This window comes from Nipponia nippon, unplaced genomic scaffold (assembly GCF_047370975.1).
Source record: "Nipponia nippon isolate SJK-2023a ecotype South Korea unplaced genomic scaffold, ASM4737097v1 scaffold_17, whole genome shotgun sequence".
NCBI classification, from domain to species: domain Eukaryota; kingdom Metazoa; phylum Chordata; class Aves; order Pelecaniformes; family Threskiornithidae; genus Nipponia; species Nipponia nippon.
Window position 1 is genome coordinate 17457 of NW_028262333.1, and position 21687 is coordinate 39143.

At 48.0% G+C, this 21687-nt stretch overlaps 1 protein-coding gene across 8 annotated transcripts; it reads right to left on the reverse strand.

Moving 5' to 3' along the window:
• Positions 1–916: 916 nt before the first annotated feature.
• Positions 917–21123, reverse strand: LOC148056112 (uncharacterized). Of its 8 annotated transcripts, XM_087754059.1 has the most exons (11): positions 20612–21123; positions 19933–19991; positions 18945–19073; positions 18344–18439; positions 7748–7868; positions 6812–6900; positions 6313–6408; positions 3161–3195; positions 2857–2930; positions 2397–2747; positions 917–934 (listed from the first exon to the last, which is right to left on the reverse strand). In XM_087754059.1, exons 5-10 carry the CDS (start codon positions 7774–7776, stop codon positions 2585–2587), a joined length of 486 nt encoding a protein of 161 aa, XP_087610185.1. In that variant the 5' UTR covers positions 7777–7868; positions 18344–18439; positions 18945–19073; positions 19933–19991; positions 20612–21123; the 3' UTR covers positions 917–934; positions 2397–2584. The 8 variants fall into 8 exon arrangements, 3 of the variants coding, with proteins under 3 accessions (XP_087610185.1, XP_087610188.1, XP_087610187.1); XM_087754062.1 differs by lacking the exons at positions 917–934; positions 2397–2747; positions 2857–2930; positions 3161–3195; positions 19933–19991 and adding exons at positions 4923–4948; positions 5273–5380 and having other exon boundaries at positions 6863–6900; positions 18344–18442; positions 18974–19073; XM_087754061.1 differs by lacking the exons at positions 917–934; positions 2397–2747; positions 2857–2930; positions 3161–3195; positions 19933–19991 and adding exons at positions 4923–4948; positions 5273–5380 and having other exon boundaries at positions 18344–18442; positions 18974–19073.
• Positions 21124–21687: the final 564 nt, after the last annotated feature.

Consider the following 21687-nt stretch of genomic DNA (forward strand, 5'->3'; position numbering starts at 1 on the left):
CTGTTCCCAGACAGACCTCTCCCCTGCGCTACCTTTAAAAGCGCCATCCTGCAATGGCCAACCTTGTACCCTCCCTCCCCCAACCCCTCTCCAGCACTAGAGCTTCAACTTAGCTTGCAGACGGCCGCGAGGCTGAATCCATCCTTGACAAGGAAAACCACACTCAGCCCACTGGATCCATCCTGCCATCGCCAGGTTCCTCTTCACCCTCTGCAAAACAAAACCGATGCCATCACAGTCACCATCACATCGGTCAACACAGACCTTTCCCAAAACAGCTGCCGCTTCACACGCGCCGTGGCAGACCGCTTACCCGCTCCCTGCCCATTCCGCAGTCTGACGCTGCAGCTGTCATCGCTTCCGGCACCTAGGATACCGAGAGACACAAAATTACCTTTGCGCTTGCAAGAAAACAGCAGCCCCACGCTTCACCTCCCTACTAACCAGCTCACCTCAAACGCTCCTGCACTTCCAAAGGCAGCCCCCGCAGAACCTGCAAACCCTAAGAGAAACACTGCAACTCCATTGCCATACAATACTCGGCTATGAGATGCCAACCTGGCTCACCACCGCCTCACCTTCCGGGACCGCTCGTCGACATGCAGCGGCAACCCTCCGAGCCTACATACGGCACCTGCAGAAACCCAAGCAAAAAGGCACATGCTGAGATACTGCTCGAAACCACAGCCTGCCCGCACCGATCCCCGTCTCACCCTCCTTTAACCTTGACAGCTCGCCCGCCCCACCTTCATCAGTCTGGCTTGCCTCTTTCAGGCTTACGCGCCATCTCTAAGACGCAAACAACAGGCATCCCTTATGCCTGGACCAGCCACACACCCCCTGAAAAATAACCACTACTTCAGCCTATCAATCCCTGCTCACCTTGCCCAAGTCAGCTCTGGGCCCATATCCCACATAGCTCCTCGCTTGGAACCTTCACATTAAACAAAAAAAGTTAGAAACACCATAATGTAGTTAAATAGCTACCAGTTTCATGTGCCCTCTAATACCACATACCAACCCACCCTCTTTACAGCACTGACCTCATTTCTCCTTCGTGTCCCTGGACAACTCATCCTTCTGCATCTTGAAAATAATTAGTATTGAACATGTCACCTGGATCCTGAGCAATAGCTTAACAATTCCAGAGGTCTTGTTCTTATTTAGCAATACCATCTACAGGCCAACCACAGCCTGCTATTAAAAGAAATATGTAACTCAAATATCAGGCCCTACACATATAAGCCTTAACACCTTTGAGATTCGTTCTGCTCAAGTAGCACTCTAGTGGTCTCCGAGACATCTACCTTCATCCCCTTAGCACCTGCCAAGCACTACAGTAATTCTCGTTCTCACCCACTGCCGACAGCTACTCAGTACAAGATGACCGTACAGCCTTTGCCTCAACGGTCTAGGCACAGCAACACATTAGCCACGGACGCTTATCGCTATTCCACCAGCCCCCTGACTCTACGCCCCCCGGGCAGAGCGGCTCCAGGCCAAACACATGCAAGTACACACCGACACTCCACAGAACACTACTAACAACGTGCCTCACAGACGAGGGAGATCTCTCAGCAACAAGAGCAACACCCGGACCGAAGACGCCGTCGAGCAAGACCACCGTGACGGTTATGTGAGGAGCCTCTAGGGCAGCCCCAGTAAAAGAGCGGAACGTCACGGCCCGTAACGCAATGTTATTTTCAAAACTGAGAGTATGCAGGCGCAACGAGGCCGGCTTCAAGACCTAAGAACGTAACGATGCAGGGAAGAAACCCCCGTGCACTAAAATGGACGGGAAGAGAACGGAGCTGCTCACGCAGCCAGAAGCGATGCCGCAAAAGAGGACCGTCGGAAACGTCGAAACGCCAGACCGATCCACGCCACACATTTATCGCCAGAAAAGAAGCGCCCGATCGGCACTATGCCGATGAGTACAAGCGTTCGAGACGCTAGGGATGGTGCCCGAGGCACGTACCGCCCTCCTTGGGTGCAAAGACGACATCGAGACCAAACAAAGGTGTAAGACGCAGAAGACACGACACAGACCATTCAACAACAGACACAGCCTGGAACCGCCCTGCCCGACGCACGCTGGCATTGTGCCAAAGAAAAACCTGCTCCCTTTACCTGCCTGGAGGGCACTGTTCCCAGACATACCTCTCCCCTGCGCTACCTTTAATACCCCTTCCTGCAACGGCCAACCTTGTCTCCTTGCCCCCTTCCAAGTGCCAGCCCCTCAACTCAGCTGGCAGACAGCCAGGAGCGTGATTCCATCCTGGAGAAAATACACATCAGCTAGCTGATATTTTCCCCACATTCCCCAAGTTCCTCTTCATCATCTGCAAAAAATTCCCACACCACCAGCAGTAAGCATCCCAACAGCAGACGCCTACCTCTTCCGCATCGCTTTCATCCTCGGAAGCGCCGTGGCGTTCCGCTCGCCTGCTCCGTGCCGATTCCAGAGACGGAGGCTGCGGCCGTCGTTCCTCGTGGCACTAAAATGCTCAGATACACAAAATTACCATTGTGCTTGTGAAAAGTCACCGGTCCCGTGCTCCTCCTCCCCGCTACCCAGCTCGCCTCAAATGCTAATCCGATTCCCAAGGCGGCCTCCGCAGGACCTGCCAAACCAAAGAGAAAAGCTTCGTCGAGTTGCAGCACGACACTTTACTCTCGGGCACAAACAGGCCCGCGACCACCTCGCCTTCTCGGACCGCTCAAAGCGCTGCTTCGCTCCTCTGATACTACATGCATCATATGCAAAAAAAAAAAAATCAAAGCGAATAACAGATGCAGAGATACTACCTAAAATGAGAGCCTGCCCGCACCGATTCCCATCTCCTCCTCCTGTACCTTGGCCGGTTTCCAGCACTGCCTCTGCTGTTTTCAGGTTGCCACGTCGAGCTGTGAGTACCGCCTGTAAAACCCTAACAACAAGGCGTGTTTATAGCTTCACCCACAATAAGACACCTGAAAACTAATGGCTACGCCAGCCCGCTAGTCATCGCTCGCCGTGCCCGAGTCAGCTTCGGTGCCCAGATCCCACATGGCCTCACGCCTTCAGACAAAGAAACACAAACCGCAATCGACTCATACAGCTACCGGTCACATCTTCCCTCTAACACCGCACGCTGACCCGTGTTCTTATGGTGCTCACCTCACCGTCGCCTCGCACGGCTGGTGCTTCTGCACCTGCAAAAACAATGGCATCGAACAAGTCACCCGGATACCGAGCGAGAGATCAACCGATTCCGCTACTCTTGTTCCCATTCGGCAATACCATCTAGAGCCCAAGTACACCCTGCCATTAAAAGAAATAAGTAACTCAAATATTAAGCCCTACATATACAAGCCTTAACACCTTTGAGATTCCATTTGCTCAACTAGCAGCACTCTAGCATTCAAGCCGAGTCTCCCAGACAGCTCCGGTCATCCCCTCGGCACCCGCCAAACGCTACAGAAATGGTCGTCCTGCCTGCTGCCGATGGCCGGTCGCTTGGAAATAGGCCGTACCGCCTTTGCCAAAACAGTCTAGGCGTATTAACATTAACCGTCGCTCTTCGTGCTAATCTTCCCCGGACTCTACCATCGCTATGCCCCCAGGCGAAGCGGCTCCAACCCGGACGCGTACGCACGCAGACCGACGCTGCGCACAAACGCTACGGATGACGTCACCCAGATATCTAAGAAAAACTCTTGTCAAAAGGAATGAATCCCGGCCTAGAGATGCCAACGGGCTATAAGATCGATGGGGCCGTGAGGAAGAACCTACGGCAGCCCCACAAGTCAAATACCATCGCCAGTGATCAAGATATATAAAAAAAGATATGTCCGTAACTGGGATGACGGAGGTGTGAGAAGCCAGGCTTAAATACCTAAGAATGTTAGGATGCAGGGAACAAGTTGCAGAAAAAGACTCTGGGAAAACAGACGGCTCTCGAGCGGCGATGCTGATGCCTTCTTAATCGCCATCGCAATAAGTTACCGTCCGTAAACTTCTGATACGCAAGATACGTGTGACTGATCCACGTGATAAACTTTAATTCAAGAAAGGAAGGACTCTGTTATCGTTACGCCAATGAGCTGACGCTTACGAGACCCTGGGTATTGCGATGTGCCCGCCAGACACAGAAGAATAGAGACATCATGACATGATTAAGGTATGGTATGAGACACAAGACAGACTACAAAGACTACACAGTAACACAGACGCAGGCTGGACCTGCCCTGCCCGGTAGACAGTCGTGTTTTACACAAAGAACCCCGTGCCCTCTCTGCCCGTACGTGCATAATCTCAAACCGCCTTCTCCGCTACGCTGATTTTAGAACGCCTGCCCGCCCCTGCTGCGCTTCCCCCACCCAGCCCATCACCTGCACAAAGATAGCTTTGGCCCTCAACTTGCCTTTCAGAGGGCTGGGGGTCAGAAACCATCTTTTAAAACAGACCACATAGGCTACCCGAGATGTCACTGCAGTCACCCAGATCCTCTTCATCATCTGCAAACACGGAGTGCCATCCCTCAGCGTCACGCCAGTCAACGCTGACCTCTTCCGCAACGACACCTGCCTCGGAAGCGCCTTGGCCTTCCGCTCGCTTCTAGTCTAACGCCAGATGTTGCGGCCAGCATCGCCCGTGGCGCCTAGAAACCAGAAATACAAAAACAACCGTTGTGTCTGGAAGCAGTCACCTGCTCCAACAATTCTACACCTCAAAATGAACTGCTGCTACGGTTGATGTTCATCACCCACCTTGCCTGATGACCTCAGGCCAGACCTTCTGATTTGCATGTAGTTTTGCGAGTCGCTTTACACTTTCAAAACAGAGCGCTAGCTAGGCACATAGGCGCCGACAGGGGCACGTTCCCTCCGTCGCTGCGTGCCGACCTTCCTTCTCGCAACGCTCCGCTCGCCTCATCCCTTCGGTGTCCAGCTCCCTACTATGCATCTGCAGCAACAATAAAACCAAGTCGACCGGGTGCTCACAAATACCCTAGCAAACAGCGAACCTTCCCCATTCTGACTTCTTCACTCTGCTAACCTTGTCGATTCGACCTTTACGCTGTGACCTGCCAGGCTGATGCAGCGCCATCAGTGAGTTACAAAAAAACCAAGACAGACAGACAGTAATACCCATGAGAAGTAGACGCTGACCTCTTCTTTCCCCTACCCCAATAGCCACATGCCGGACTCATCCTTGCCCCCAGCCTCCTAACGCGGCTCCGCTCGCCTCCCGTGCCACGCCTCCGGGGTCAGCATCCATGTCAGGCACCTGCTCGCGTAGTCGGTCCGTGTCCAATGATTCGGGAACCGTAACCTTCGATGCCGGCTCCGCTTCAGGAGATTGTGGAGACACACGCAGATGTTACATACTGCTTTCCTAAACAGAGAGCCCACCATGCAAATCCCTTGGACCGACTTAGGTACTCAAGCAACACAGACAGCCCAAAAGCACAAATCCCAAAACGATCGATCTCAACCTCCATCGTGGCCCACAACGCCGTCTGCTCACCTTCGCTGTCACTCCTCGCTCGACTGCGCCGCTTAGCCCAGACCTATCGCTTAAACCGCAAGATTAAGTCAAACCACCCACCGACACGCAAAAATTACGCTTACTGCCAAATAACCCCAATATAGGCAAAGACCGATGATAGGCCAAACACCAAAAGAGCTACAAGTAGCAAATGACCGTGGCTCGTGTAAAGACAGACTCCTCCTTTACGGAGAACTAACTCCTAAAGGACTCCATGAGCCGCAGGACCCCTCGGTAGACAGCACGCTCGCATATGAGCGCCGACATGTACGGGACAGGACGCTGGGCTGCCGGAAGCTACTTGTGTATGCAACGCTACTATTAGATAACGCTGCACTATAAAGCCTTAAGCTGAAACTGCACAGTAGTTACAGGAGACCTGACAGCAGACAGATGCTGAACGTGACTCGATGGTCACAGAATCTCATGGAGACGGGCGCCAAAAATCTCACGGAGGCCCCTCAGACCCAAACGCTTCATGAGAGATGCTTCTGGCCAAAATACGAGCTCAATGAGGAAAAGCCAAAGGTGATGCGGAGCGAGCTATTAAAATCTCCGTACAGAAGCACGCATTACTTGAGATGGCAGGATGGTTCTGCCAGGTCAGTCGGACCCAAGCACCGGGTTCTAATGCCAGTCCTGTGCTGTCCGTGATATTTCTCACGGCCTGCCACGTAACAGACGGGTCGCCCATCTGGGACTGCGTTTTGCATGTCCCGGCCCCTCCCCACCCCCGTGATGAAAATCAAAGCGAACAACTAAGGACTCTACTTAATCACCTCGGCTTCTTAAAGAAGCTTCCTTCCTCTGCTGACGGTCAACACAGACAGCCTGGTGCTGTTCCTCGCATGCGGGCTGGCCCTCGGATGCCTCCACTGCCAAAGGAAGAGAAAATGATTACGCTCCTACAACACGCTCCATCCTCTTGTTCTTCGAGAAATCAAAAGAAAGCTACCATCCCTGACCGCTACACAACAGGAGTCTGTGCAGGAGATGGCCGAGCCCAGCCCCACAAACGGAAAAAAAACTCTGCTATGACCCTGCTTTGCCTTGCGGCAACAGCACCCGCCATCGGAGGGCCCCAAACCCGTTTGGGACTCCCTAGGAAATTCAGATACAATTAGTTCAAAACACCTGGCAAATAAGATACAACCTAAAAACACATGTACCCCACCTTATCCCAAAAACCACTCAGATAGCCCGCTTCCTCCCACACAAAACTCGCGTCTTCAACAAATACACAGAACAACGTGACACCAAACATAACAAAATCCTTACCCTCTGACACACTCTGAAAGGTATTAGCGCACCCGCATAATAAATACTCACGCCGTCGACCCGCGTACCGGACTTCCTCAGGGCCAGACCTGCAAAGACAGGAGGAATCCTGACGTTACCTCCCCAGATGTCCCCAGAGCTCCGCTCCCCTCTCTGCTGCTCCCATCGTGGGAAAAAGCTGGTGAGGATAACTACAAAAGGAAAAACAAAAAAAGAGAGGAAGGAGAGCCACAGGGACCTGGATGTCAAAAGACAACCTGACCTTACCTGCAGGAATACACAACAGAAATCCTGCAAAAAAAAATTGTAACCAAAACCCAGAAAATATGACAAACCCAGGAACCTCCAAAAAAACAGAACATTGCACCGCGCAGCAACAGAGACTGCCCGATGGATGGAGCTGTGAGGACAAGAGGGCCGCCACAAAAGCGGCTCGAGACCCTTGAGCCCGATAACCTACAAAGCCCCGTTGGGAATTACAACGGCAGTCCGCCGATGGAAAAACCACAACAGCGTAACACGGTGACTCGAAGATCTAAAATGGACACCGTACGACTACAGAAACCGGTGCTAAGAACACTATAAACAAGAACATCGCTGTCATGACCGACACTAGAAAAAGCCTCATTGGACACTTAAGGAAAAAGGCAAAAACAAAACCAGAAAAAGCTCGCACGCCCAGGACTGTGATAAGACACACCCTTCCCTGGAGATTTAAGAGCACAAATACACATCCTGTTCTCCAAGAAACACGAGGGAAGACAGCGACGCAAGCCTGCACTGGAAATAAGTGCCTAGTCAATGCCTCTAAGTTACAATTTCTGTGACATCCCAATGGACGGTGAAGGGACAGAAGCAAAAATTAGCTCAGCGAATGAAATAAGAAGCACGGAGGAGCAGAGACCCGAGACTTCTGGAGGGTATATTTTGATGTACCTTAATGTACCCAATGCAGGGCCAAACATCAGACGAGTCTCGTCTCAGAAAACTTGTTCCTATGCAGAAGCCCGGACAGTTTACGCTGCGTCTCTCGTGACTTCCTCCCATCTCCCGTCGGCTGTGGAGAGACAAAACCAGAACAGACCTGATCAAAAACCAAACTCAACTGCATAACCCTTCTGAAAAAAAAAAACAGTGAACCTACCTCCCTTACCCAACCATCCCCCGCTCCCAAAACTTCAAAAAACCCCTTCTCTTCTCCTGAACCCGCAGGGAAGAAAAGCCACTCCTTCCCAACAGCTCCTGCCCTGTATTCGCACCCCTGAACCTCCCATGTCAGCTGCTCCTCTGGAACTGCTCTTCTAAGCTGTACCCCACATTCTGTAAGCTCCCCTTACCTTTCATCTTCCTGTAGACTCCAGGCTCTGCTACAAACCCGCAAAATCAGTGAAGTCCTCATGCTTATGATCTATGAGGTACCTACTGCAAGCCGTAAAGGTTCTAGGGACAACGTGGTACTCTGTCAGCAATTAAGAAAGATGATGGACCGTTCCGTACTCTGAAAAACACTATGCCTTATGTACCTGCCGCTTTCTTGAAGAATGTTAAAACTCCATATGCATATAGATACAAGATGCCCACCTTAAACGCTGCTAGATCATCTCACCGTCAGTCCCATTATGAAAAGCTATCGAGAACTTGCATGGCAGAACTAGTGAAGAAAACAAAGTTCTATCTTCAATAGAGCCAGAAATTCCAAAAACATACAACACACTTAAAATAAAAAAAGAAAATCCAAGCTCAGACTATTAATCCAGCTCACCGCTCCTAAACACCCAATACAATACTGAGGAGGAAAAAAAAAAAAAATACATCTGCACACAAGTCTGGTTTTTACTATACATGATGCTGAACCTCGACTAGTCCCAAAGCCCTTACCTCAAACAAATGCTTCTGCTTCTTTCAATATCAAAACACACCTACTCAAATAACTAAAGCAGATCAAAATCTGGAATTGACTGAAGGAACAGCAGAACACTAACACCACTGAAACCCAAAAGCAGAATGAGTTGCCTGAGTTGAGGCTGTGGCTCATATACCCCTGGCCCCGCCCACCGCCCTTCCCACACTCACCTGGGAAAGGGGAGGGACAAACCACCAGATGGCATAAAGGCTGCCGGAGGAGCAGCAAGGAGGTTTCTTCTATGCCTTAGGTTTTCAATGCGTAAAGGACTTAAATGGGGAAAATAACCCTTACTAGAAATTAGAAGATCTATTTTTTTACAGCAACAGCATCTATCGCATTGGCAACGTGACCGGGTAAGGAATTAAATGTATTTTTTCTGGGGTGCAGATAGAATGAGATAGACCTCCTACCAAACTACGTAAGAAAGAAACCCGTTAAACTCGTTAGCGACATTATTACCAACAATTACATGCTTTAGTTTCCCATGAAAAAAACAGGATGTTATGGAATTACGCTTCGTTGCTAGTGAAACCGCGTGCGCTACTTAACTTCCACCAAAAGTACGTTCCAGATAGAACTGAATGACAAAGCGTAATTAAATCCCATAAAAATCCTTTTTCGAAAATTCCTCCGGTCGCAAAGTAAATTATTTACTGTAAATCACCAACGGTTCAGTCACCTCATCGGTCTCTCCGACGGACTCCCTTAATGGAACTAGATGAGTCCTAAGAGACGAAAACCACAAAAATCCCATAGAAACACAAAAAACATCTCAGAGGCCGTATGAGGCAGCTGAATGAATGCCTAAGTAGCTAGAACAAATATAAATTGCAAAACACAACAAAAAAAACCACGGGAGATCTGTCAATAAAAAGAGGGGAAGACTATCGCCTTCTCTGAAAAACTCAAGAGCAGATCTGAACTGATGGTAGATGTCTTTGGGGTACCAGCCACCAAATAGAAACGTACCGTAAGACAAAAAACCAAAGGGACTGCTGCGGAGCATGAAGATGGCTTTACAAAAGGTTAGGCAGAAGGAGAGGCATCGTCGCAGGGATCGGAGAGGCCCCGAGGGGGCCAGAGAGACCAAAGTAGTCTCGAGGACACAATGAGCTCTAAAAGGAGTCACGCAAAAGACGGATGTCATCGGGGACCGAATGGAGGAACGCCGAATGGGTGAGAGGACGGAAGGACCGACCGGGGTAACGGAGGTGGACTCGGGAAGGGCTCGGAGGGGAAAAGAGGTGCACAAAGCTCCCTGCTGAGCTAAAACAGGGCTCTAGGGCCTAGGGGGTATCTCGCGAGAGCTCGGCAACGGAGGAATCCCGAGGGGGCCTGAGACACCAAAGAAGCCTCAGAGGTATCAATGAGGAACTCCGAGGAGGATTTCAACAAAGTACAGATGTCGTCAGGGGATCAGGGGCTGAACGAAGGCATCCTAAATGGCAAAGAAGAAGATAAGAGGGCTCTAAAGCGCACCAAAACAAAAAAAATTGCACTGGAGCTAAAGTGCTACGAGACTGCTGTGGAGTATGAGAAAGGACTCGGAAGGCATCGTTATATAGAGTAGAGGAATTATGATAGGGCAGGGTAAGAAAAAATGGCTTGGAGACACAGCGAGAGCCTCGGAGGCTCAGGAGAACATCTCGGCAAACTCCACGTGACTAAGCGGGAGAGGAACCGAAGGAAGACGCCCTCGACGGCAGAGAGACGAAAGAGCGCCGGTAGCAAAGAAAGACGGGAGGCTCCGACTGAACGAGAGAGATGGGAAAGGAGATATGGTGCTACAGGGTGCCGTAGAGAACGAGGAACATCTCGGGAGGCGTCGTGACTGTGGGGAGAGGGGCGTCGAGGGGGGCTGACAGGTGAGAGGCGGCTTGGGACGACAAGGAGGAACTTGGGTGATTGTCCGAGTGGAGTACCGATGGCCTCGGGTGGCCGGAGACTGAACGTGGGAATCCTAGATAGTATAGAGGAACGAATGACTGCTGCATGGCTCAAAGTGCTACAAGAACGAGGTGGAGCACAAGGAAAGGTCTCTGGAGGCATCGTGAGCAAGAAAAAAAAAATGTCCTGAAGGAGCAGAGAAACAGAAAAAGGATTGGTGACATGACAATTAAATCCGGAGGGGATCTGAACCAACTAAAGTTGTCATCAGACAGCCGGGGAACGAATAGAGGCACGGCTAGAGGAAAGAGGCCGGGATAACTGGGCCGGTCACAGAGACGGACTCGGGAAGTCTTCTGAGGCATCGAGAGGGGCGCGAGGTCCGCTACGAAGCTAAAGGCACGCTAAGGGTGACCTCGAAGGCATAGATAGGCATCGTGACGCCGTTAGAGGGGTCTTGAATGGGCCGGAGAGACCGAAGAAGGCTCGGGACACGAGGAAGACGTCTGGAGGGGATCGGAACTTTAGCTAGAAAATCAGGTGAAAAGACCGACTTAAAAAAAAAACCAACACCTAAAAACCTAAGCCAAAAATGGGAATATACTTTTTAAAAAGCATCTGTAGTTTTAAAATAACTTCATGCTGACATCGGATTGTGCAAACTAAAAAAAAACTCATTCGTTTCTCTCTAACAAAAGACAAATCCCCCGGATAGTTTCCTTTTAGCCTATTGTATCTGTAGACACGATTTCAAAACTAACAGATGTAAAGTCAAGAGAGAAAAAGTTACGGCATCTGCACAACATACTTCCTACAAACAGCTGCTGGAGGGAAAGTAAAATATAAAAGTAATAAAAAAAAGGAAGGTTCCACCCAAAATCTCAGATGTCCTCGGGGAGGCCAGGGACCAAATGGAGGCACCCTAGATGTCGCACAGGACGATAAGAGCGCTCGGAGGCACAAACGAACCCGATTAAATAAGGCATCGAAAAAGGTTCCTGGGGAGCGAGAAGGTCGCGAAGAGCGTTACAGAGCGAAAAGACGGCTGTGGGGCACGAGGACCGCCTCGGTAAGCACGATGATGGCAGAAGGGGGGTGTCGAGAGCGAAAGAGAGACAGAAAAAGGATCTGGGTTGCAATGCGAAACGCAAGAGGGTGCCCTAACGATGTACTCACGTATGTCCCCGGGGGATGAGCGACTGAACAGAGACATCCTAGATGGCAGAGAATAAGGTAAGAGAGCTCTGGGGCTCAGACAAAGCCTGAGCAAGGGTTCTGTCTGAATGGGAGAAACACAAATAGCGCTACAGAGCTCAAAGGGTGCTGTGGGTCTCGGGGGGACATCGTGACAGGAACGGGATGGCTCCGTGAGATGGGGGAACACGGACGTAGAAACAAATGAAGATTCGCCGAGGCGATGAAGTACGCGGGAGAGGATCCGAAGAGAGCACGGATGTCCTCGAGAGACCGGGTACCGAACGGAGACATCTGACGTGGCGGAGCGGAAGGTAAGAGTGCTCTGGGGCAAAATGAAAGCCTGTGGAGGAGTTATCTCTAAGTAAAGCAAAATCTTTAAAAGCGACGGTGATTAAAGAAATAAGGAAAAAAATAATAGAGACGGTGAACTAAAACAGAGAGGTAGAAGTAAAATTTAAAAAGAGAGGGCATTCAGGAAAGACAAGAAATAATTACAACATAAAGACAACGAAACACAGACAGTGAATGGGATAAAAGACAACAAAATTTTAAAAGCGACGGTGATTGAAGAAATAAAACATTTAAAAGTAGCATTGCTAAACTAAAACAGAGATGGAGAAAGAAAATCTAAAAAGCGATGGCAAAGAAGCAAAAAAAAATGTAAAAAAAGAGAGCAGAGAGAAAAAAAGGAGGCATAGAAAGAATATTTAAATAGCAAAGGGGATTAGGGAAATAAAGGTGAAAAACAATAGGGACAGGGACATAAAACGGAGATGATGAAAGAATATCTCAAAAGCGTGGAAACAAAGGAAAGATAGGAAATAATTAAAAAATGAAGACGCTGAAATGAGGACACTAAATGGGATAAAAGGAGACAGACAAGTTTAACAGCAATGCTGATTAAGTAAAAAATTTTTAATAAGCTAGAGCAAACTAAAACGGATATGTAGGCAAAAAATGTAAAAGGCAGGGCTACTAAGAAAACACAAGATACAAAGAAAAAAAGGCAAAATAAACACAAGGAGTAGGATCAAAGCAGAAAAACAGTTAACAGTACAGCAATTGAGGAAATAAGGGCGCCTCCCAGCTTCTTCACTCAAGGTCCTTGAGCGGTGTAAGCGCTACTTAGCGACAAACAAAACGTCAGTGCGTTACCAACATTGTTCTCGTCCTCAATCCAAACCGCAGCACTGTGCCAGCTACTTGGCCCAGCCCCGTCTTCGCTTCATGGGTCCCACCTGGGCTGCCCTAGCTGGAACCCATCAGGAACTGAGGCCATCACCCCAGCCCCACAGCACATCACTGCGTCCCCTGGACCCAACCGCAGCCGCTCACCCAGAGGCCAGGGGCTGGAAACACATCTGGGGTCACAAAGGAGGCAGCAAATGTTTGTTCCTTCACGCCCATCAGAAATCCCAGCAATGAGCTGGTTACGAGGCTCGGTGCCCAAAGGCAGCGGGACAGAGGGAAAAGAGGGACGAGGAAAGCAGAAGGAAGGATGGAGGGAGGTAGAGAAGAGGGGTAGGACAGGGAGCCAGAAAACGGGATACTGGGAACAAGAGAGGGACGGGGAACCGCACAAGGGTGTTGAGAGAGAGAGAAATGGAGTGCAGCGAGGAGGAGGATGGGGAGATCCCACAGGAACAGGGAGCAACAGGGGGCAGGGGAGAGAGACAGAAGGGACCGAGCGGGACAACAGGAACAGCAGAGAGGCACAGAGAGAATAAGAGACACGCAGGCAGCGGCGGGGCGGGGCGGATCGAGGGAAGTACAAAAGGGGGAAAAAGCAAAAAGAATTAAAAAAAAGTGACAGGAAGTTGGATAGAGGCAGTCATAGAAATAGAAATTAAAAAGCAACAAACATAGGCAAGAATTAAAAATTAGAGAATGTAAGACAGAGCGAGAAATAGAAAGGGAACAGGACAGAGAGGCAGGACATGTAAAAAATTGTTAAAGGGAGCTATGTAGAGGGAGATTTGAAAGGGAAAATAAAAACCAATGGACTACAGGAAACACAGGAAAGAAAAATGGGACAGGGAACTAGATAAATGGAGAGATAGAAATAAGACGTTAAAAGCAACATGGTACGTGACAGGAAAGCATTAAGAATAAGGGAAAGGGAACTAGATAAATGGAGACATAAAAAGAAAATTTTAAAAGCGACAGGGTAAGGAAAACCAGACAAAATTAAAAACAGGGAGAGCAAACTGCGTAAAAGATGAGAGAGAGAAAAATTCAAAAAGGATGGGACAGGAAAGAATTAAAAAACAGGGATAGGGACCTTGATAAAAGTAGACCTAGAAGGAAACTTGAAAATGCCAAGAGGTACAGCACAGTCAGCAAAGAACTAAAAACAGGGACAGCAAACCAGATTACATATGGAAACAAAATTTTAAAAGCCGAGGGATAAAGAGAGGGGAAAATGAAAAAAATAGAGATGGCAATCTAAAGAGAGACATACGAAGAAAAGAGATGAAGTGAAGCACAGGCTGGAGGACAGACAGGAAAGCATTAACAAATAAGCGCATTGGATGGGATAAAATTAGACATCGGAAAAATAAAAGCCACGTCTCTTAGGAAAGACAAGAAAAAACTACCAAATAAAGAAAGGGGGACAAAGAGAGAGACGCATACAAAGTAAATTTTAAAAGCAACGGGGTACGCAACAGACCGAAAACTATTAAAAAGTAAGGATAGGGAGCTTGATCAAAGTAGATGTAGAAAGAAAATTTCAAAAGCAACTGGGTAGAGGACAAACAGAAAGAAAATTAAACACAGAGGCAGCAAACTAGATAAAAGTAGACATAGAAACAAAAATTTTAAAGCCGAGGTACTAAGACAGGAAAGAATTAAAGAAATAGCAACAGCGAACCAAACAAATGCAGAGAGACAGAAATTGTAAAAAGCGACCGCGCTAAGGAAAGATGAGAAATAATTAAAAAATAATGACAGTGAACGGAATAAAGGTAGAAAATTTTTAAAGCAACAGAGTTTAGGGAAATAGAGGAAAAAATTTAAAAGTAGGGGCACTGAACTGAAACGGGGACATAGGAAGAAAATTGAAAATCAAAGGCACTAAGGAAATAATTAAAAATAAAGACATCGAAGGGAAAAACGTAGACAGGGAAAGAACGTTTTAAAAGTGATGGGTATGAGGGAAATAAAGGGAAAAATTAAAAGATAGGGACAGCGAACTAAAACAGATGTGGAAAGAAAATTTAAAAAGCAACGGCACGAATGAAAGAAAAAGAAATAATTTTTTAAACAACAGCAAAGGGAATAAAAGTGGGCATAGAAAGAACATTTAATAAGCAGAGGGGAACTAGGGGAATAAAGGGGAAAAATTGAAAAATAGGGACAGCAAACTCAGAGATGGAGAAAGAACATGGAAAAAGCGAGGGCACTAAGGACAGACAAGAAATTATGAAAAGAAAAGACAGCAAAATAAAGACTGCAAAGGGAATAAACGTAGACAATTTTAAAAGCGACAGGGATTAGGGAAATAAAGGGAAAATTATGAGATAAGGAGAGCAAACTAAAACAGAGATGTAAAAATAAAATTTTTAAAGTGACGGCACTAAGACAAGAAATTATTAAAAAAATTCAAAGGTAATAAAAGTAGGCATAGAAAGAAGATTTAATAAGCAGAGGGGAATTAGGGAAACAAAGGAAAAAATTAGGAAATAGGGACAGTGAACTAAAATAAATGCAGAAAGAAACTCTAAAAAGCAAGGGCACTAACAAAAGACAAGAAATTATTAAAAGACAAGACAGCAACATAAAGACAGTGAACGAGGTAAAAGTAGAAAAATCTGAAAAGCAAGGGGGATTAGGGAAATAAAATGGAAAAATTTAAAAATAGGGACTGAACTAAAACAGAGATGTAGAAAGAAAAGAAATAATTAAAAAATAAAGGCATCAAAAGTAAGAAAAGTAAGCATAGAAAGAACATTTTAAAAGGGGGCGATAAGGGAAAAATTAAAACATAGAGACAGCAGGCTAGAACAGATTAAAATAGAACATCTAAAAAGCAAAGGAATTAAAGAAAGGCAAGAAGTAATTAAAAGAACAGCATAATAAAGACTGGGAACGGGATAAAAGAAAATTTTAAAAAGTAACAGGGATTAGAGAAATAAATGGAAAAATTAAAAAATAGTGGCAGTGAACTTAAAGAGATGGAGAAGGAAAATTTAAAAAGTGAGGGCACTATGGAAAGACAAGAAATAATTAAAACATAAATACAGGGAAATAATGACAGCTACTGGAACAAAAGGAGACAGAAAACTTTAAAAGAAACTGTGATTAAGGAAATAAGGATAACATTCAAAAATAGCATCACTGAACTACAATGGAGATGATGAAAGAAAATCTAAAAAGCGATAGCACTAAGGAAAGACAAGAAAGGACAATCAAAAACTAACAGCAGCAAACGGGATAAAAGTAGAACATTTTAAAAGCCAAAGGACGGAGAAAGGAAAGAACTAAAAAATAGCAGCAGTGAACTACAATGCAGAAATAAAAAAAAAAAAAATGCACTAAGGAAATACAAATCATTCAAAACTACAGATGGTGAACAGGAGAAAAGTGGGCAGAGAAAGAAAATTTGCAAAGCCGTGAGCATTAGGGAAAAGAAGGGGAGGGAACTAAAAACTAGGGACAGCCAACTAAAGGCAGAGCAAGAAAATTTAAAACGGGAGGGCCCCAAGGAAAGACAAGAAATAATTAACTAGAGCACAATAAAGACAGCAAAGGGGATAAAAGGAGACAGAAAATTTAAAAGCAATGGAGATTAAAGCCATATTGAGCAAATGAAAAAACGGCGATGGCAAACTATAAGGAAAATAAGGAAAAAATTAATCGAAACTGTGAACTAAAAGAGAGATGTAGAATTAAAAAATTGTAAAAGCAATGGCAGTAATGAAAAACAAGAAAAAATAATTAACATCTCATGACAGCAAAGGAGATAAAAGTAGAAAATTTTAAAAACCAATGATCAAGATTAAGAAAGGAAAAAAGGAAAACCCAAATATTAAGATTAAGAAAGGAAAGCACTAAAAAATAGTGACAGCTAACTACAACACAGACATAAATAGAAATTTTAAAAAGCAAAGGCACTAAGGAAAGACAAGAAATCATTAAATAATAAAGACAGTGAACAGGACAAAAGTAGGCATAGAAAGAAAACTAAAAGAAGAAGAAAACAAACTAAGAGAGAGCTGTGGAAAGAAAATTTTAAAAGGTAGGGCACTAAGGAAAGACAAAAAAATAATTAAAGATAAATACATCAAAATAAAGACAGGAAATGGTATAAAAACAGACAAACTTTTAAAAGCAATGGTGATTAAGGAAATAAGGAAAAAATTTTAAAATCCCATTGGTGAACTAAAATGGAGATGGAAAAGAAGATTTAAAAAGTGATGGCACTAAGGAAAAACAAGAAAGAATAATTAAAAATCAATGACAGCAAACAAGATGCAAGTAGAAATTTTAAAAGCCAAAGGATTAAGAGAGGAAAGCAGTACAAAGTAGCAACATTGAACTAAAATGCAGACATAGACAGAAATTTTTAAAAGCGACAGTGCTAAGGAAAGACAAGAAATCATTCAAAATAAAGACAGTGAACGGAATAAAAGGAGGCATAGAAAGAAAACTTAAAAAGCAATCAGCATTAGGGACAGTGCACTAAAACAGAGATGCAGAAACAAAATTTTAAAAAGCAAGGGCACTAAGGAAAGACAAGAAATAATTGGGAAAATTAAAAAACAGGACATCAGGAAGTGATTTAAAAACCCGCATCGGTGAACTAAAACGGAGACGGAAAAAACGGAAAAAGACAGAAAATTATTTTTGAATCATTTATATAATACAGCAGATATAGGTTTGTATTTGGAAATCCTTCTTTTTATATATATATATATATATGAATTCTGTATATATACATATGAATATTATTTTTCAATATATATATATATATATATAAAGGCGAGAGAGTTTTCTCTACTGCAATGCCTCACACCCGTATTTACAGTTTTGAACGTTTTTAATCACACACATGAATTTTCGAGGCCGATTCCTCCTCTTTTGTCCACGTCTCTCCTTGGACCTGGATCGCTTTTAGTACGGACGCTAGTATCTCAGTAAGCTTTTCAAGGACTACTCTAAGATATTTTCAAAACTTATTGACTGAAAAAAGCACACAGCTTCTATGACGAAAACAAAGCCTGTTTCTTCTGAACGCCTGAACTCTCACAATCGGCGTCTTTCCTCTTTTAGGACGCAACTATTGTCCCAATATCATTTCCTAGTAAGCGCACAGAAACAGAAGATTGCGCTTTCAGGAAGGCAAAATAAACGGAGGGAAGTCGGCTTTGCACAGGCAGAACACGCTCCAGCGCAGACCTTCTTTTCCTTTTAGGATCTGCGTTACAATAGTTCCTAGAAAAACTACAGAAGGAAGGAGAGCTGGCGCATTCTTGACGTTAACTTTGAAGTCCATGCTACAAGCGCCTTAGGAAAAACGCGGACACGCATCGCGGACGTACCTTGTACTCGCAGACCGCTACGCAGCCTTTCCGTCCGTCTTGCGCTTTCACGGCAGAAGAAAGGGCGACCACGGTGAAACGGCGGCAGCTGACACTCTGCTGAGAGAGGAAAAAAAACCTGTAGCATAAAGCTGGGGAGGAGTCCCAAGCTGCCCGGTTTTGTGAAGTCTTGCGAAGGCTACAGCCGAGCAAAGGAAAAAAGAGCCGTTTGGAACATAGTGCCAAACAACATTCGGCAATAAAACTCGGAGGCGTTTGACACGCGCCCATTTTTTGGTAACTTGCTATTTGCTTCCTGTTATCGTTGTTCTTCCTTCAGAACCTCTACTTGGAGCCAACTTCTTTGCTATCCGTTCAAGCGTTTCCCTTCCTGGTATTACTAGCACACGGGCCCAGGCAAGTCCCTGAACTGCTCTTCCGAACTTCTCCAAACGACAATTGCAGCCACAAAAGAGGACTTCAAGAGAGGAAAAGGAGAGGCCGGGCAGCAAAAGAGCTCTGCAGGCTGCCACCAGGCAACATTCCACTCTTTTTTTCCTTTTTTTTCTTTTAAATCCACCCCCCCCCCCGCCCCCAAATACAAACAAAAAAACCCCATGACCTTGTATTTTTTTTCCTTTGGGAGCTCACCCCTGTCTCAGCACAGTGTCCTCCACAGAGCAGGAAGCGCAGACGATCTGTATCCCGATTTGCACGCGACGAATCCGTGTTCAGAAGAAATAGGCCAGATCTGTAAGACCGGTGTTATTTTGGGGGTTTTAACAATCACAACGCAATTGCATCGACCGACGCGTTTGTGAGAAAACTCCTTAACTTCTAAACGTAGCACCTCCTTGGGTAAAAAAACGTGTGCGAGACTGAAAAAAAGGGATGATTCAGAGCTCCCGCTCACGATGGAGCCGTGGCGAAAGGAATGAAAGTGAAGACAAACAGCAGCAACACGAAGTGAAATTCGGCTTTAATTCTAGGCACGTGCTTAAGAGACTCTCCAAGCCCACACCTCAATCCTAGGAGCGACTAGCCCTTTTCTGGAAGGACAAACTTTGTTACTTCAAAGTCCTAGACCGAAGGCTCCACGGAACAGAACGTGCACCGAGCCACAGGCCACCGTGCCATCGACGCTCTGATGGCAAAGAAAAACCAAGGAAAACTAAAGTTTAAAGATCGGTTTCCATCGCGTTTCATTCCTTACGTTTCCACTGGCACCTAGGTGCTCCAAAATGAACTCTACTGACACCGCATGTTACTAACAATTTAGTTCTGCGTATCAAAACAACAGGCTATTTCCAGCTCGCCCATCAAAGTAGCACGACCGACCAGAAGAGAAACACCGGACCCTAAAGAAGGGAACAGGCAGCTCTTCATTTCTCCTAGAGGAAAGTCTGTTCTTTTGCCCGGAAGGCAAACAGCCGAAACTGCCAAGGGAGCACTGCAGGAACGCGGCGCGCTCTCTCAGCTGCAATTTGTCATCGGCTTTTCTGCACGGGCAGCGGCTTTGCCTTTCCTCTGGCTTTGATGTGGCACCCCTGGAGCGTCCTCGACCCGGCAAGGGTTTCTCTCCGCTCCCGCAGCCCCAGACACGCGATTACCTGAGCGCCGAGCGGAATCACCCACGCGGGATTTTCTTCCCGGGACGCAGAAGGTGACGCTGGGAAAGGAGGAGGCAAAAAAGGAAGCGGTTTGTCCGGCAGCCACGGCCCTAGAAACTACACCTCCCGGCATGCCCCGGGGAACCAACGTGACCGACCAAAAGCCCCGGATGCCAGGGGACGCAGCCCTCCGTGCTTTGGGATCCTGCGGGGACACCGTTCACCGCGCCACCGCCGCACGTGGAAGCCCCGCCGAGCCCCCAGCGCGGCTCCGGGCAGCCCCCGCCACCGGCTGCAGCCGGCCCCCTCCCACTGCCCAGCCCCGACGCGGCTCGGCGCCCGGCCCCGCACCGGCGCGGTGCCCCCCCGCCGCCCGGCCCCGGACCGGCGCGGCGCCCGCCCGGCCCCGGCGCGGCGCCGCTCGGCACGGAAGACCCCCGCCGCCCGGCCCCGGCTCCGGACCGGCGCGGCGCCCCCCACCGCCCGGCTCCGGACCGGCGCGGCGCCCCCCCACCGCCCGGCTCCGGACCGGCGCGGCGCCCCCCCCCCCGCCCGGCTCCGGGAAGCCCCGCCCGCCCGGCTCCCACACGGCACCGCACCCTCCCCGCTCCGTGCCTCCCGCCGGCCCGGCCGCTCCCCCCCCAGGCACCGCCGCCCTCCTCGGGGCTTCCCCGCTCACCTCCTCCCTGCCTGCAGCCGCAGCCCAACGACCGCTCCGCTCCGCCCCGGGCTCCCGCTGGCCCCTCCGCGGGGGGAAGCTGCGCCCACCGCGCGATGCCCGCCCGCGACGCACCGCGCATGGTCTGGGAGGAATTCCAGTTTAATCTCTGTGGGCTGGACGACCTTCTGTATCATCCAGGGGACTTCTCGTTTCACCTCTATGCTCTGGAGGGCCTTCTCGATGGTCTGGGTGGACTTTCGGTGTCATCTCCATGGTCTGCGGAGCCGCCCTATACTCCGGGAGGACTTCCGCTTGCATCTCGATGGTCTGAAGGACAGTCTTTAGCATCTGGGAGGACCTTCTGTCTCCTCTCTATGGTCTGGAGGACCTTCTCAATGGTCTGGGTGGACTTTCGGTGTCATCTCCATGGTCTGCGGAGCCGCCCTATACTCCGGGAGGACTTCCGCTTGCATCTCGATGGTCTGAAGGCCGTTCAGAAGCAAAGGGGTTACGGGAGGGGGCGAGCAGGGGAGCGGGGGCACGAGACCGGAGGGCAGGGGACGCGGGGGGCGCGTCACGGGGCAAAAAAACCCCGCACGGGGGGAAAAACCTTGTGTGGGGGGACGTTTGGGTGGAGAGCACTTGGGAGGGCGCAGAGACAGGCAGAGGAGGACGGGGGGCAGGAGACGGACACGGACGGACAGCGGCTGTGTGTGGGTAGAAAGGTGCACGGGGGGACACGGGTGGGGATGACCTACACCAGGGGGTCCGCCCGGCATAATCCACAGCAGATAACTCACCTGGGATAAGCCGCAACGGATATTCCGCTCCGGAGAAGGAATCCACGCCAGATAATCCCCAGCAATGCCCCTCAAACTGCCAGCGGTTCACCCCAAATTTGGCCCAAATTGGTGTGGGTTTTGCGTTTGGGTTTTTTTGGGGGTTGGTTTTTTTTGTTGTTGTTGTTCTGTTTTGTTTTGTTTTTTTTCTTTTACATCATACAAAACTTGGGGGTTTCTGCTTTTCCAAAATATTCAGTTCTGGGGTTTTCCGGCGCTTTTCCACATCATAACAATGGGTCATTTTTGGGTTTC